At 40.9% G+C, this 15,219-nt stretch overlaps 1 protein-coding gene across 2 annotated transcripts in view; it reads left to right on the forward strand.

The window, feature by feature from the left end:
• lrba (LPS responsive beige-like anchor protein) overlaps positions 1-15,219 on the forward strand; it is a 202,997-nt gene that overhangs the window by 110,043 nt on the left and 77,735 nt on the right. For both annotated transcript variants that reach the window (XM_053231068.1, XM_053231069.1), the window contains one exon: positions 5,929-6,050. In XM_053231068.1, coding sequence (XP_053087043.1) covers positions 5,929-6,050 — 122 coding nt within the window. The remainder of the gene's footprint in view (positions 1-5,928; positions 6,051-15,219) is intronic.

Consider the following 15,219-nt stretch of genomic DNA (forward strand, 5'->3'; position numbering starts at 1 on the left):
GGGAACCAAAAGCACCAGGAAAGAAACGAAGGATGAGAGTGTACAGGAAGAAAAAAATGAAAAAAAGAAAGAATTTTTGAAATGAACAAATGAATGACCGAAAGAAAACATGAACATAGAAAGTAAAAAAGAAGGTAAAAGAAAAACAAAAAGGAGGGGAATTAATTAAAGGGGGGAGTTAATAAAGAAATTAATATAAAATAAAGGAAAAGAGCTAAAAGATATATGTATATATGAAATAAGAACATGAAATAAAACATGAAATTTAAAAAGGAAAAACAAAAAAGTAACGATGAAAAATTGGGAAAATGAAAAAGATAGATAGATAGGGAAGGAAAGAAAAGGTGAAGAAGTTGAAAAGAAAGAGTGTAATATTGCTATATTAAAGCAGTAGAGTAAATAATGCAGAGTTCAAAGACATGAAGCGTGATTTAGTGTTTATAACCGGATTATAGTCTAATCCTCTAATCCACTGCTACAGTCCCAATGTTACTCAGTCTTACACACACACACACACACACACACACACATGTGAGGCCTCTGTTTACCCAGAGTGCTCTGGGAAAACGATGAGCCGATAAGGCCAAGGCTCTTGAGACACACACACACACATAGACACACACACACACAAGTACAAGGATCTAGATTTACTTTAAGCGAAAGCTGAGCTGTTTAATACGAGAGATCAGCAAGATGGGTAAGAATCCATTTCCTCCTGTGTGTATCGCTGTACAGAGCCCAGAGTAAACAGGAGAAATCATTAGCCTCCGTCTATATATACACACACACACACACATACCACTGTATCACATACATTATATAATATAAACAAACATGTAAAATCATTTGTGCTGATCTAAAACCACCATCAGTAATGTCCTACCACACACACACACTCACACACACACACCTCCTAGTCCATACCCCTAACTGTTACCCCCGTCCCCTATCCCCATTCACTATCCCCTAGCTCCTATGCCCAAAGCCTATTCCCCACACCCTACAGCCTTTCCCCTACACCCTATACCCTACACCCTATACCCTATAGCTTATTCCCTTCACTCTACAGCCTATCCCCTACCCCCCACACCCTATAGCCTTTCCCCTACACCCTATACCCTACAGCTTATTCCCTTCACTCTACAGCCTATCCCCTACCCCCCACACCCTATAGCCTTTCCCCTACACCCTATACCCTACAGCTTATTCCCTTCACTCTACAGCCTATACCCTACCCCCTATACCCTACAGCTTATTCCCTTCACTCTACAGCCTATACCCTACCCCCTATACCCTACAACTTATTCCCTTCACTCTACAGCCTATCCCCTACCCCCCACACCCTATAGCCTTTCCCCTACACCCTATACCCTACAGCTTATTCCCTTCACTCTACAGCCTATCCCCTACCCCCCACACCCTACAGCCTTTCCCCTACACCCTATACCCTACAACTTATTCCCTTCACTCTACAGCCTATCCCCTACCCCCCACACCCTATAGCCTTTCCCCTACACCCTATACCCTACAGCTTATTCCCTTCACTCTACAGCCTATACCCTACCCCCTATACCCTACAGCTTATTCCCTTCACTCTACAGCCTATCCCCTACCCCCCACACCCTATAGCCTTTCCCCTACACCCTATACCCTACAGCTTATTCCCTTCACTCTACAGCCTATACCCTACCCCCTATACCCTACAGCTTATTCCCTTCACTCTACAGCCTATCCCCTACCCCCCACACCCTACAGCCTTTCCCCTACACCCTATACCCTACAGCTTATTCCCTTCACTCTACAGCCTATCCCCTACCCCCTATACCCTATAGCCTTTCCCCTACACCCTATACCCTACAGCTTATTCCCTTCACTCTACAGCCTATCCCCCACCCCCCACACCCTACAGCCTATCCCCTACCCCCTATACCCTACAGCTTATTCCCTTGACTCTACAGCCTATACCCTACCCCCTATACCCTACAGCTTATTCCCTTCACTCTACAGCCTATCCCCTACCCCCCACACCCTACAGCCTTTCCCCTACACCCTATACCCTACACCCTATACCCTACAGCTTATTCCCTTCACTCTACAGCCTATCCCCTACCCCCCACACCCTACAGCCTTTCCCCTACACCCTATACCCTACAGCTTATTCCCTTCACTCTACAGCCTATCCCCTACCCCCCACACCCTACAGCCTTTCCCCTACACCCTATACCCTACAACTTATTCCCTTCACTCTACAGCCTATCCCCTACCCCCCACACCCTATAGCCTTTCCCCTACACCCTATACCCTACAGCTTATTCCCTTCACTCTACAGCCTATACCCTACCCCCTATACCCTACAGCTTATTCCCTTCACTCTACAGCCTATCCCCTACCCCCCACACCCTATAGCCTTTCCCCTACACCCTATACCCTACAGCTTATTCCCTTCACTCTACAGCCTATACCCTACCCCCTATACCCTACAGCTTATTCCCTTCACTCTACAGCCTATCCCCTACCCCCCACACCCTACAGCCTTTCCCCTACACCCTATACCCTACAGCTTATTCCCTTCACTCTACAGCCTATCCCCTACCCCCTATACCCTATAGCCTTTCCCCTACACCCTATACCCTACAGCTTATTCCCTTCACTCTACAGCCTATCCCCCACCCCCCACACCCTACAGCCTATCCCCTACCCCCTATACCCTACAGCTTATTCCCTTCACTCTACAGCCTATACCCTACCCCCTATACCCTACAGCTTATTCCCTTCACTCTACAGCCTATCCCCTACCCCCCACACCCTACAGCCTTTCCCCTACACCCTATACCCTACCCCCTATACCCTACAGCTTATTCCCTTCACTCTACAGCCTATCCCCTACCCCCCACACCCTACAGCCTTTCCCCTACACCCTATACCCTACAGCTTATTCCCTTCACTCTACAGCCTATCCCCCACCCCCCACCCCCTACAGCCTATCCCCTACACCCTATACCCTACAGCTTATTCCCTTCGTTCTACAGCCTATCCCCTACCCCCCACACCCTATAGCCTTTCCCCTACACCCTATACCCTACAGCTTATTCCCTTCACTCTACAGCCTATCCCCTACCCCCCACACCCTATAGCCTTTCCCCTACACCCTATACCCTACAGCTTATTCCCTTCACTCTACAGCCTATACCCTACCCCCTATACCCTACAGCTTATTCCCTTCGTTCTACAGCCTATCCCCTACCCCCCACACCCTATAGCCTTTCCCCTACACCCTATACCCTACAGCTTATTCCCTTCACTCTACAGCCTATCCCCTACCCCCCACACCCTACAACCTTTCCCCTACACCCTATACCCTACAGCTTATTTCCTTCACCCCCAGTCACATGACACAGTTAGTTTCAGAGCCACACTGTTTAGTGACTCACCACTCTCAACCAATCAGAACGCTCCTCTCATATCTCGTATTAGTGATATTAGTTTTATATATACATATATATATGAAGATGTTCAGGAGCGGAGTGTTAAATATTGATCGCTTTGTCGTGTTATTGAGAGTCTGTCCATGTCGGGTTAGTAACTGCCGAGCGAAACACTTCCACACTCATCACTCTCTTTCTATCTTTCCTTTCAATCGATAAGAATTCGTTCCGTTTCAATTTCACACTCATCGATTTCCCTCTGTGTGTGTGTGTGTGTGTGTGTGTGAGAGAGAGAGAGAGAGAGAGAGTCGCAGTCATCTCTCACAGAGCCATGTCTGATTTAGCACAGAAAAATGGGAGCAGACATCAGAGAGATGGAGAGAGAGAAAGAGGTACGAGAGTTCCAAAGCCAGAGGAGAAGTGAGAAAGATGAGAAAGAAGGCGATAAACAAGTGTATAGGAAAAACAAAGAATGGATTGATAAAGAACAATTACATGAAAGGAAGAAAAAAGGAAGATAGGAAGTAAATTACAAGGAAGAATCCATGGAAAAAAGAAGGAAGGATGGAAAGAAAAAGGAAGGATGGAAAGCAAAAAAGAAGAAGGAAGGGAGAAAATTTAGAGGAAAAAGAAAAGATAAAACAACCAAAAGACATGTATAAAGAAAAGACATACAAAAAAGAAGTATAAAAAGCAAGTGTGTATATATTAAGAGAAAATATGGACTGATGGAAGAAAAAGGAATATAGTAAAGAAATAAAATCACACACACACACACACACACAAACACAGGATAAAATATGTGGACGCAGCCGTCCATCAAACTATGAACAGGACGAGAATAAGAAAATGAAGGGTCAGTGATGGTGAAGGACGAATATTGTTATTGTGCGTGTGTGTGTGTGTGTGTGTGGGTGTGTGTTCATTCCTATTGTTTGCTGGACAGCAAATCCCTCTGAGATGCAGCAACAAACGAGTGAGAACAAAAAGAGAATGAAAAGAGAGAGGGAGTATATCCTCCTCCAAGGCAACAACAGTGTGTGTGTGTGTGGGTGTGTGTGTGTATGGACAGATATTGAGATACAGATTGCAGGTCAGAGAATGTCAGATGAAAAACAACAACTCCCATCAGGCCAAGCGGCCGAGATGAATATTCTCATTTCATCCTTTCATTGAGTGGAGGCTGTGGGGAATAAAGACTTTTACACACACACACACACACACACACACACACACACACACACACCCTTTGGGAAATCAGATTTCATTTTCATTGAGAAATGAAAAGAAAGAGGGAGAGGAAGAGGTGGAGTTGACCCGTGTAAACACTAACGCTGTAGTGGTCAAATCTCTCGTACTTCCACTTGGAGCGCGCTCACGGTCAGGGGGCGGTATTTTAGTTTAATTCACATAATTTCTGTGAGCGTATAAAATGAAATTCTGTGAAATATTAATGCAGTTACATATTAAATGTTAAATAATGCAGCGAATGACATCCAAAAAACATTCAGAAAATATAATATAGCTGAAATTATAACCAAACTTTATTTTCTCTCATTATGATCATATCTGAGTTGAGACAAAAGTAATGTTCATTTAACTGCATGTTGCCTGACAAAGGAGGAGAGGAAAGAAGGGAAGAGGAAGGAAGGACAGAAGGAAAAGGGAAAGAGGGAAGAAAGGAAAGACAGAAGAAGGGAAAGGAAGGGAAAGAAAAGTAGAAGGTCAGGGGAAGGAAGGGACAAAGGGAAGAAAGTAAGTAGGGAAGGAAGAGAACAAAGGAAGAAATTGAGAGAAAGAATTTGATGGAAGGTCTGAAACTAGTGTTTAACTCACTAATCACTTCAGTGTGAGAAGCTTAGAGTAAAGTATCGAATCTGGAGCAGGAAGTAAAATCATCCTGGTTTCTCCAGTGGAAAGAGAGAGAGAGACCTGCTGAGAGAGACAGGGGAAAAGTGAGAGAGTGATTTAGTGAGGCTCTGTGGTAAAGTAGTGCAAATTGCAAAGACGAATGGTGTGTGTGTGTGTGTGTGAGATGAATTCTTGCAATGTCAAACAGCTCCCTGCTGTGGTCTGAAATCTGTGTGTGTGTAAAGGATTGCTCTGTCAGAAGTGTGTGTGTGTGTGTGTGTGTGTGTGTGTGTGCACGTGCGTTTTTGTGTGTGTGTAATGTATTTAGCTCACCCTCAGCAACCACACGGTCCAAGGTTATGGTGTTAGTGCCGAGGACATGTGTTTGTGTGTGTGTCTGTGTGTGTGTGTGTGTGTGTGTGTGTGCGCGCATGCGCGCGCATGCAAGTGTGTGTTTGTGTGTGTGTGTGATTAGAAGATTTTTCAAAACACTAAGCTGACACAGACCGAGCTGTGGGGAGTCCTGATTTTATTTTATTTATTTGTGTGTGTGTGTGTGTGATTTCCTTAGATTCATGTTATTCATGTTAGCATTTATTCACAGGATTCATTTCTCTCTTTCTTTCTCTCTCTCTCGCTTTCTCTCTCTCAGTAAGCAGTGTTTTTGGCGTTTGGATTTTTGGGAGGATGATCTGAGGAGACGTCGTCGCTTCATCAGGAACCCGTTCGGGTCGTCACACTCAGAGGCCACACTCAAATCTGCGGCTGAGCATGGTGAGCACACACACACACACACACGCACACACACACACACTCTGCAGTTTGGTGTTAAAAGGTACATGGCTGTAAAAATGAGTGTTGCGGTCGTTATAAACTTTTTATAGAGCCACAACTCTCAGTAGAAACCTAATGTACACTAATTTAATTTTCGACTCAGCCGAAGCCTTTATTACCGATCACTCTCTTTCCCATCATGCATTTCACCTCTAACTTATTCATTACATTTAGTTAGATTAGTTAATTAAGCTGAAAATTGAGTGGTGTGTGTTTTCTGTTTTTATTGCATGTCAGTGTGTGATGCCGCAGGTGAGTAGCCAGGTGTAGTGTGTAGAACGCAAGTCCATTGTAGGTGTGTATGGGCAGTGTGTTTGTAGAACTGGTGAGTGTGTGTAATGTATAGAGTGTGTGTGCGTAGTGTATGTGGTGGTGTACAGGTGGGATTAACCGGTTCGTATCGACACAAAAAAACAAACAAACAAACACACAAAAACATACACACACATCCAAATTTAATGAATATCCATTTATAATAGTGAATTGTTAAATTAATTACAAAACCTGAAGTAAAACATTTCAAAGTAAACTAAACGTAAGTTAATCTGTAAGGCTGTATTAAAAACAAAATTAGCAGATAAACAGTAGCTAGAATATAGCTGCTAGCAGCGATTAAGGGGGCCAAGCACATTCTGGCAATACCCCTTAGCGGCAGAGGAAGACCAGAAGATACTGGGACCATCAGCACTTGTTCCCAAGGAGACGTCAAGCTGTTGCTGAGATATGGCTTCACATCCTGTCTGGTGACTTTGCAGACACATTTGTATGTGCATTACAGATGAACTCTGCTGAATATCAAACATAATGAGAAATATGGTTTGCTCGTCATGGACTGACGATGCAAAAGTTCTCAAAGATTAGACAAAGTTTCTAGGAGAGCAAGCTAACAGTTTTTGTTAAAATTCAAAATGGCTGACTTCCTGTTTTACAAACTAAAAATTTGTAACATCATGAATCTTCAGAAAGAAGAATCATGATTTTTTCATGATCATGATGTTGAGCAGCTCGAAAGTTATTAGCAGTTTTACTAATTTGTAAATTATTGCGCCGCCTAGAGGTGAATTTGGACGGAAATTCTTGGAGACCTTCAGGATGTGGTCTTTTTGTCATATACAAAGTTCGATGTGAATACATGACACTATTACAGAGATAAATTTGGCGATTTCTGCATCACATTTGTTTGCACGTTATGGATGAACTGTTGGATAAAATTTATAGGAGAAAAAAACTGTTTTTGTTAAAACACAAAATGGCTGAATGCCTGAATGGCAAATCACAAATTCATTACATTTAGAACACGGCACCTATCAGGGAATCAACAGAAACAAGAATCTTGATTTGTTGGGAAAAGAAGTGGAAAAAAAAACTTTTTGAAAAAAGTAAAAATGGCAGAAAATCCAATATGGCGGAAATTAACATCATGGTATCTGCTTGAGTTCGGCATGACCCAAGGATTCAGAAGAACTTGGAATCATTTTGCATATTGGAGTTATTATTGCAAACGTATGTCCAGATTTGCCCTCTTGATGGCAGTTGAGGGATGTACACCAAAACTGCTGTAAAGGTAGCTAAGACTGTCCTCTATCACTGTGCCAGATTTTATAAAAAGCGTACGAAGCACTTTATGGACTGCCATAGAGCCCCATATCGAAGTATAAGAATAACTATAAGAAGTATAAAACCTTTGGTGCTTGGCCCCTAATTGTCTAACTAGTGCTCATCTTGCTGTATGAACCTCTAGATGGGAAAATTGTTGAAAGTTCTCAGGAAGCATCACAACATGTGGCACTTCTGGGTAGAAAGAAACGATTCAGGGCACATTTCTAAATGTTTATGTTTGTAAACTTTTCTTTATGTAATTAACTTCTGAACAAAGCATATCAGTTATTTACACTACTGTTTCCAGCTCAACACTAAAACTAAACACAGATTTTACAAATCAGAGGTGAAGCTCAGAGGAAAAATATCAAATGTGGAGAGAAATTAAGTAATCCTGGTGAAAACACACTTGAGAGAGGAACTCATGGTCGGATTTTTTACGCAAAAAAAAATAAAAAATGTAGCCTGTTTTTGAAATGTTAAGCTGGTTGTTTATTTGTTTTGTTTTGTTTGGGAAAGTGTTGTGTTTTAAAGCCACTTCAGCTTGCTGTATAATCGTCAATATCATTATCTGGACAAACGAGCAATGAGACACATTAAAAACAACACAGTACATGCTGCATTTCCCACAATCCTTAGGGAGCAAGGCGTGCAGCTGGAAGCCCTGAGGGCGACAGATTGTTCCTCATTCCAGGGTTTTTCCCTTGTCTTTTTTTTTTTACTTCACTGTTTCATCTCTTTTGCTCTTGTTTCTTAATTTTTTTTCTGTAATAGTTGACTCTTTCCCTCTTCCTCTGATTCTGCACTTCTCACATGTTCATTTGTTAGCATTACATTTAGGCGTTCCTCATGGAACAATGTTAAGTCCGCTTTGGATTTTTAAAAAAATACAAATTAAATACTTATTTTTAACTTAATAATAATTTGTAAATAACTTCATACATGCAGGCACTTGAATAGGATCTTTCTCTTTTCTTTTTTTAAACACAATAAACTGACGTTTTTGATTTATTTCCTCCTCCCAGCGCTGACACAACGCTGAAAAGGGAAACGTACGCGAGTTCACAATCATTTATTCCAGAATTTCATAAAACAAATATGACGAGGATGATGACCTCAGTCGTCTCTCTGACACGTTAAACACGTTAAAAGCTTTAATACAGCTGTATTTAGTGTCAAGCAGAAAGCGTAATTACCGGCTCGTTACACACACACACACGGCCGTCAGAGAGACGTCTGCGAGCCGCTACGCGCCGAACGCTGCATGACGTTGACGTGTGTGTGTTAAATGACCCTAAATTAGCAGAGGAAGTCGAGTGACAGACTCTCACGTTTTTTAAACAAAGGTCAAAGGTCAGATCTGGACCTGATTCTCGCATGACGTGGGGGAAAAAAGTTGTGTGTTTGTGGTAAGAGATATAAGAGGAAAGAATTTAGGGGAAGAAAAAGAAAAGGAGGAATTGTAAAAAGAGACGCGTATGATGATGCGTACTTTAGAAGTAATATTTATTTTAAAATAATCAATCTTTCTTTTTTTTTCATTTTTCTCCCTTTTTTATTTTTCACTCTTTTGTCAGTTTTTCTTCCTTTTTAGGTTACCTTCTTTTTCAGTTTTCTCCTGTTTATTATTTTCCCTTTTTCTGTTTTACTCTTTTCTTTATTTTTCTTTCTTTTTTCTGTTTTTTCCTTTTTTTCCTTTATTTTATTGATTATTATTTACTCTTTTATTTATCTTTTTTGTATGTTTTTTTTTCTTTTGTTGTCTTTTCATTTTTTGTCTTTACAATTCTTTTATGACGTTACTCTGTTTTATACCTGTAACACTTTTGAACCACATCACTGGACCTTCCAAGTTTCAGACCAGATTGTGGAACCTTAAACACACACACACACACACACACACACACACCATTGTGATCATTCATCGGCAGTGAGGAAACGGCAGTGAGATTTACACCCTGCAGACTGGACGTTTATATTTATGGCTGCAAAGCTCCATTTTTTCTGTTTAGAGTAAATACACAAAGAGTGAAAGATGTGTGTATTCCTGAGATCGACACACACACACACACACACACACAATGTCTTATGGTTATGCTCGTGTTAAAAACTCATTTGTTAATTTTGACAGTGTAATTGCTCGGGCCTCCAGGTGCATATAAACTAGCATTCGAGCCATGTGGGGGAAAGAGGAAGTGGATTTAGTGTGTGTGTGTTGTGTGTGTGTGTGCGTGTGCGTGTTTGTGTTTGGGTTTCGCTGAATGAAGCCACTGAACAAACTGTTTAAGGAAAGCCAATGTCTGAATGTGCGCACACACGAGCCGCGTGCCAGGCGCTGTGGTAAATCCCACGCTAAACAGGAAGTGGGAATTTTCCGGAAGAACGTGCGCATTAGTGAGGAAAAGCAGCGCGGTTGGAGAAGTGTACTGAATTTCCAGAAGTGCCGCAGAGTCAGCAGTCAGTATTACACATGCTGTATGTAGAAAGATGGATGTAAAAGCATCAGAGTTTACCTATCAAGGGAAAGTTGACTAGCGTGCTAACCTAGCATGCTAACCTAGTGTGCTAATCTAGCATACTAAACTAGCGAGCTAACCTAGCAGGAAGAATTTGTTGCATGTAGAATTGAGCTATTTTAATTTTCATCACTTGTGCTGTTTTTTTATGAGTTCTGCTTGAGTAATGGATCAGACTGCGATTCTCGAACATAGGGCTGTCAATCAAACATGCTCATTAGTATATTAGGCCACGCCCATCAGACCATTTTGAATCAGATCTGTCAGGTTAGCTGGTGTTTTTCAGGCAGACATTTTTGCCTTCTTAGTGATTTATTTCCTCAATGTTGACCACAGTGCTGTTGAATTCTGGACTCTGATTGGTCAGATGATGTTGATTAGTTTTCTATAACAGCAGCTCTGACAGTAGTGCAGCTGCACATCACTCGCTCTACTACAGTAACAACTTACACAGAGGCTTGTGTAATGGATGAAAACCTGTGTGTATTCGTTGATGTGGTGACGTTTTCTCTAAGGAGACGTTCATTTAGCAGTTTTTGGAATGAGTCTCCAGTGTCAGTCAGAGGTAAAGCTGTAAACAGTAACGTTTAAGGACATTTTAAGTGAGAACGGGAACTAACTTGTTTTGCGAACGTTCCATAACATTAAATGTAACTATAAACGGATATGAAATGTTAGCATTGGCAAATCAGCTTGATATGAAGAGGAATAAATCGCTTCAGGACATGCTGTTCAAGGCAAATAATCCACTTCTTAATGATGACAGTGACGTCACTTTATCACTCCATCACTCCACCCTGTTGTTGATTATTTTCCTGTAACAGCACGCCTCCTTAAGTGTTTTATTCCTTCATAAACTTCCTGATTCGCATGCAGTCATTTCTGTGTAGTAGCTGGTGTCATTCTGAACGCTGATGTTATTAATTTTCTCAGTTTATTTTTTATTTTTTCGTACTGGCGTCCTGGTTAGCATTCGATGATTCACTGATGTTTCAATCAAATTAAATTTTTCCAAAATCTTATTTCTGTTTAAATCCATGTATATTGGGACGTTATGTTTCCCCCCCGAAGTGCAGAGGATTCATTTCTGCACTCCTTTACTAATGCACACTTTCTCCACAACAGGAAATGGTGCAAAAATCCCTGCTTCCTGATTAGCATCGGATTATTTAGTGTTTAAATCAAGTCTGGTCCACGGGGAAAAAAAAAATCCTACGCAAACTATTCTGCGTGCACCGTGTAATGAGTGTGCTGCTTTCAGAGCTAAAAACGCACACACTGCATTTCAGCATTTTGAGGAAAAAAAAAAACAGCTCCTGCAGCTGGTTATAATCTTCTGATTATTCACCGACCTCTTAAATTGCCGGGTTTTTTTTAATTGCTAAAAAAAATTTCAGATGCATTTTCTGGAGCTGAAATAAGACATGCGTCCTCGTCTTTAAATAACGCCTGTGCTGCATTCAACGAAGCTGAGTGGCCATGCGAACGCTAATAAATATTATTTTGAGCCGAATTTTTCTCCGTGTTTCTGCATCTGGTTCTAATCTGCATATTTCTGTGTTTGAGTAAAAATGCAGCACATTTTAAAAACGATATATACACACACACACATACACACACACACAAACTTCTTTATTTAAACGCCTTGTTGAACTCTTCAAAACACCATCAGACAATTCAACAACAAAATATCCGTCAAACCTTGTGTGTGTATGTGTCAAGTCTGTGTGGGTATGTGTGTGTGTGTGGGTATGTGTGTGTGTGTGTGGGTGGGTGTGTGTGTATGTGTGTGTGTGTGTGTGTGTGGGTGTGTGTGTGTGTGTATGTGTGTGTGTGTGGGTGGGTGGGTGTGTGTGTGTGTATGTGTGTGTGTGTGCGTATGTGTGTGTGTGTGTGGGTGGGTGTGTGTGTATGTGTGTGTGTGTGGGTATGTGTGTGTGTGTGTGTGGGTGGGTGTGTGTGTATGTGTGTATGTGTGTGTGTATGTGTGTGTGTGGGTGGGTGTGTGTGTGGGTGTGTGATCAGATATAAACTCATTGATTTATATGTTCAAACAATGGACTAAAGAAATCAGGCATCTGCTAGAAGTCACCTGGATCTTGTCTCTAGTGTCCACTTTGTGTGAAGAATCGACAGAGCAGTAACCCCGGGCACAGGGTTGCCAGATATTGTGTGATAAAATCATCCTAACAGACATTTAAATCTAGATTAAAACCGACTCGGTTGCATAAAACCATTTCCAATTATATTGTGATATTTACGGTAAATGAAAATTCCACACTGTCTTCTTCTTTCAACAAGAGCCTAAAATAGCATGGTAGGATTATGTACAGATTCTTTACCATTTCTTTCATTTTTATTCCAAACATTTTTCATTACAAATATACAGCATTGTGAAAAAGTCTCACACACACTGACGTCCGTCTGTCCGAGGTTGTCGTTAGAGCGATATCTCAAGAGCGAGTGGATGAACGTTTACGGGATTCGTACTGTACAGCATTATGACAGTGACCAGCAGATGAACAGATTACAGTTTGGAATTGATCCAGACAGCGTCAAGGTCACAGCAAGGTCATGTATCTGAAATAACTTCTTCCTGTTTGTCATACAGAGATGTTACTGACACGTTCGTGCTCAGGAACTCAAAGCCTGTTTTCTGGCTGTTTACGATTTTTTTGCTTAACGGTTTTTTTTCTTGTTAGGGCGATACCTCATTCCCAGAGCACAATTCTACAAATAAGTCTTTTTGGATCAACACTGAGACTGCGTCTTAGTCAGCTAACAAGAGTGTATCTCTTCTAATTATTCTCTTAGATGAATAAATGCGTGTTTTAATACTGTATGTCACCACAGCAAACAGCCGAACGAACACGGAGCTCGTGATGTCTAACGTTATCTAACGTTAGCTATTTAACCTTTTAGCTAACTGTAGCTAAGATCATCAACATTACAGTTGATTATTTATTATTTAATTAACGAGTTAGCAAAGCTAAAAATGCGATCGAAATGAAACTAGGATTAACGAAGCCATTTCTGACAAACGTAAAGTTGCGATGGATTTTTTTTTAGGATCTTTAAGAACGATATATCGAATGGGAAACGTAGTTTGGTGGTCAGTTGGTTTCCCAATGCATCATGGGATTTTAAGGAGTCTTGTAGCGTCATACGTTCTCACTCTCATATAACATCATCGTAAACCATCAGTAAGAAAACGATACAGATTTCTTTAAATTGTAAAACTTGGACTGCTTGTCTTTTTCTGTCTGTTCAGTCTGGAATGAACACACATACACGCACACACACACACACACACACACACACTGAGAGAAAGAGAGGTGCATGTGGTACGTATTAGGAAGCTGGTAGCGATTTCACCGCTGCTAACTGCGAACTCTCCGGGGGAAACGTAATTACAGGAAGAGCGTTCTAAATATCATCACAAGGGCGCACTTTTCCACCGCCACTCGCTCCCCTCGCTGCCTCCTTCCCCAAACGTCTGGGAGCCGAAAACGCAAAACGCCCTCAGGTGATGCGTACAGAGAGAGAGAGAGAGAGAGAGAGAGAGGTCAAAAGCCATGGGTATTGAGTGGACTATAAAGTGCACACTACGAAGCAAGCGAGTGAGAAGATCGCATTTCACATTTTTCCAAATGCAAATATTAAAAAAGAGCCTTCAGGTGACACAATCAGAGAGAAAGAGACCAAAGGTTAAAGGTCACGGTGTTGAGTGTCCTACACTACCACACTACAAAGGAAAGGAAGCAGCAGATTTCTGTAGTTTCTATAGATAGAGGATTGGGAACACAGCCGTCTGTAAATGTTTACAGATTATTATTTCTCTAATGTGCAGTCAGGTGGAGGGAGAGAGAGAGAGAGAGAGAGAGAGAGAGATGTGGAGTTTAAAAAGGAGGAGGGTGAAAAAGACAGAAAGATTTTTTTGTTAGTTGGTTTTTAGGTGCCAAAAAACAAAACAGAAAAGCAGACGAGAGAGAAAGAAGAACTAGAAAAGGAGACAGCTGTAGGGAGAGAGAGAAAAGGAATTATTTTTTTTTTGCTTAAAACAACTAAAGAGGAAAGAGAAAATGAGAAAAGATGAGACAGTGAGAGAGAATCAAGGAAAATGTTTTTTTTTTCCCCTAAAAGAAGCTGAGAAAAGTTTAAAAGGGGAGAGAAGATGAGAGGAAAGAGCAAAAAGAAAAGATAGAAAATAAGAAAAGAGGAGAAAAAAAGGAGAGAAAATGGTTTTTTTTTTTCTTAAAGGCAGCTGAGAAGAGAAATAAAAAAGACAAAGAAAAGGAGAGGAAAAAAGACAAAAGATAGAAAATGAGAAATGTGAAACAAAAAAGGAGAGAAAAAAAGAAAAATATGTATTTGATTTTTCTTAAAAGAAGGATAAAAAAAGACAGATAGAAAACGAGGAAAAATAGGCGAGATAGAGAAAAAGAGAGGAAAAGTTTCTTTCCTTTTTTGTTTTAAAGAGGCAAAAAGAAAAGAAAAATAGAGAATATTATAAAATAGAGAAAATTAAAAGAATTTTTTTTAAAAAAAACACAAAAGATGAGACGAGATTTTTTCTCTTTTTATTCCTGAAAAGAAGCAAAAATATTTTTTTAAAAAATGAGAAAAGTGGAGATAAAATACATGAGAGAACAAAAGGGGGAAAAATTCTTGAAAGAAGCAAAAGAGAAGGGTAGAAAATGAGAAAAGAGGAGAGAAGAAGTAAAGTGTTTCTGTGCTGGCTCAGGCGTGCGGTTTCACTCACGAGTGTTTGTTTAATTAGCATTTATTTTATCGTGAGGCGAAACGGCTCAGTGTGTATACAGCAGCACAATACTGAAATCCACTGCAGCTATATTTACACACACACACACACACACACACACACTGAGCGCAGGGATCAGCTCACACACTGTGTGTTTCAGCGCTGGTAAAAATAGACTATTAATCTGTAATGAAACCTGCGTGTTGTTTCAAACTTCAAATATTTAAAAAGT

Source organism: Pangasianodon hypophthalmus, chromosome 28 (genome assembly GCF_027358585.1).
Source record: "Pangasianodon hypophthalmus isolate fPanHyp1 chromosome 28, fPanHyp1.pri, whole genome shotgun sequence".
NCBI classification, from domain to species: domain Eukaryota; kingdom Metazoa; phylum Chordata; class Actinopteri; order Siluriformes; family Pangasiidae; genus Pangasianodon; species Pangasianodon hypophthalmus.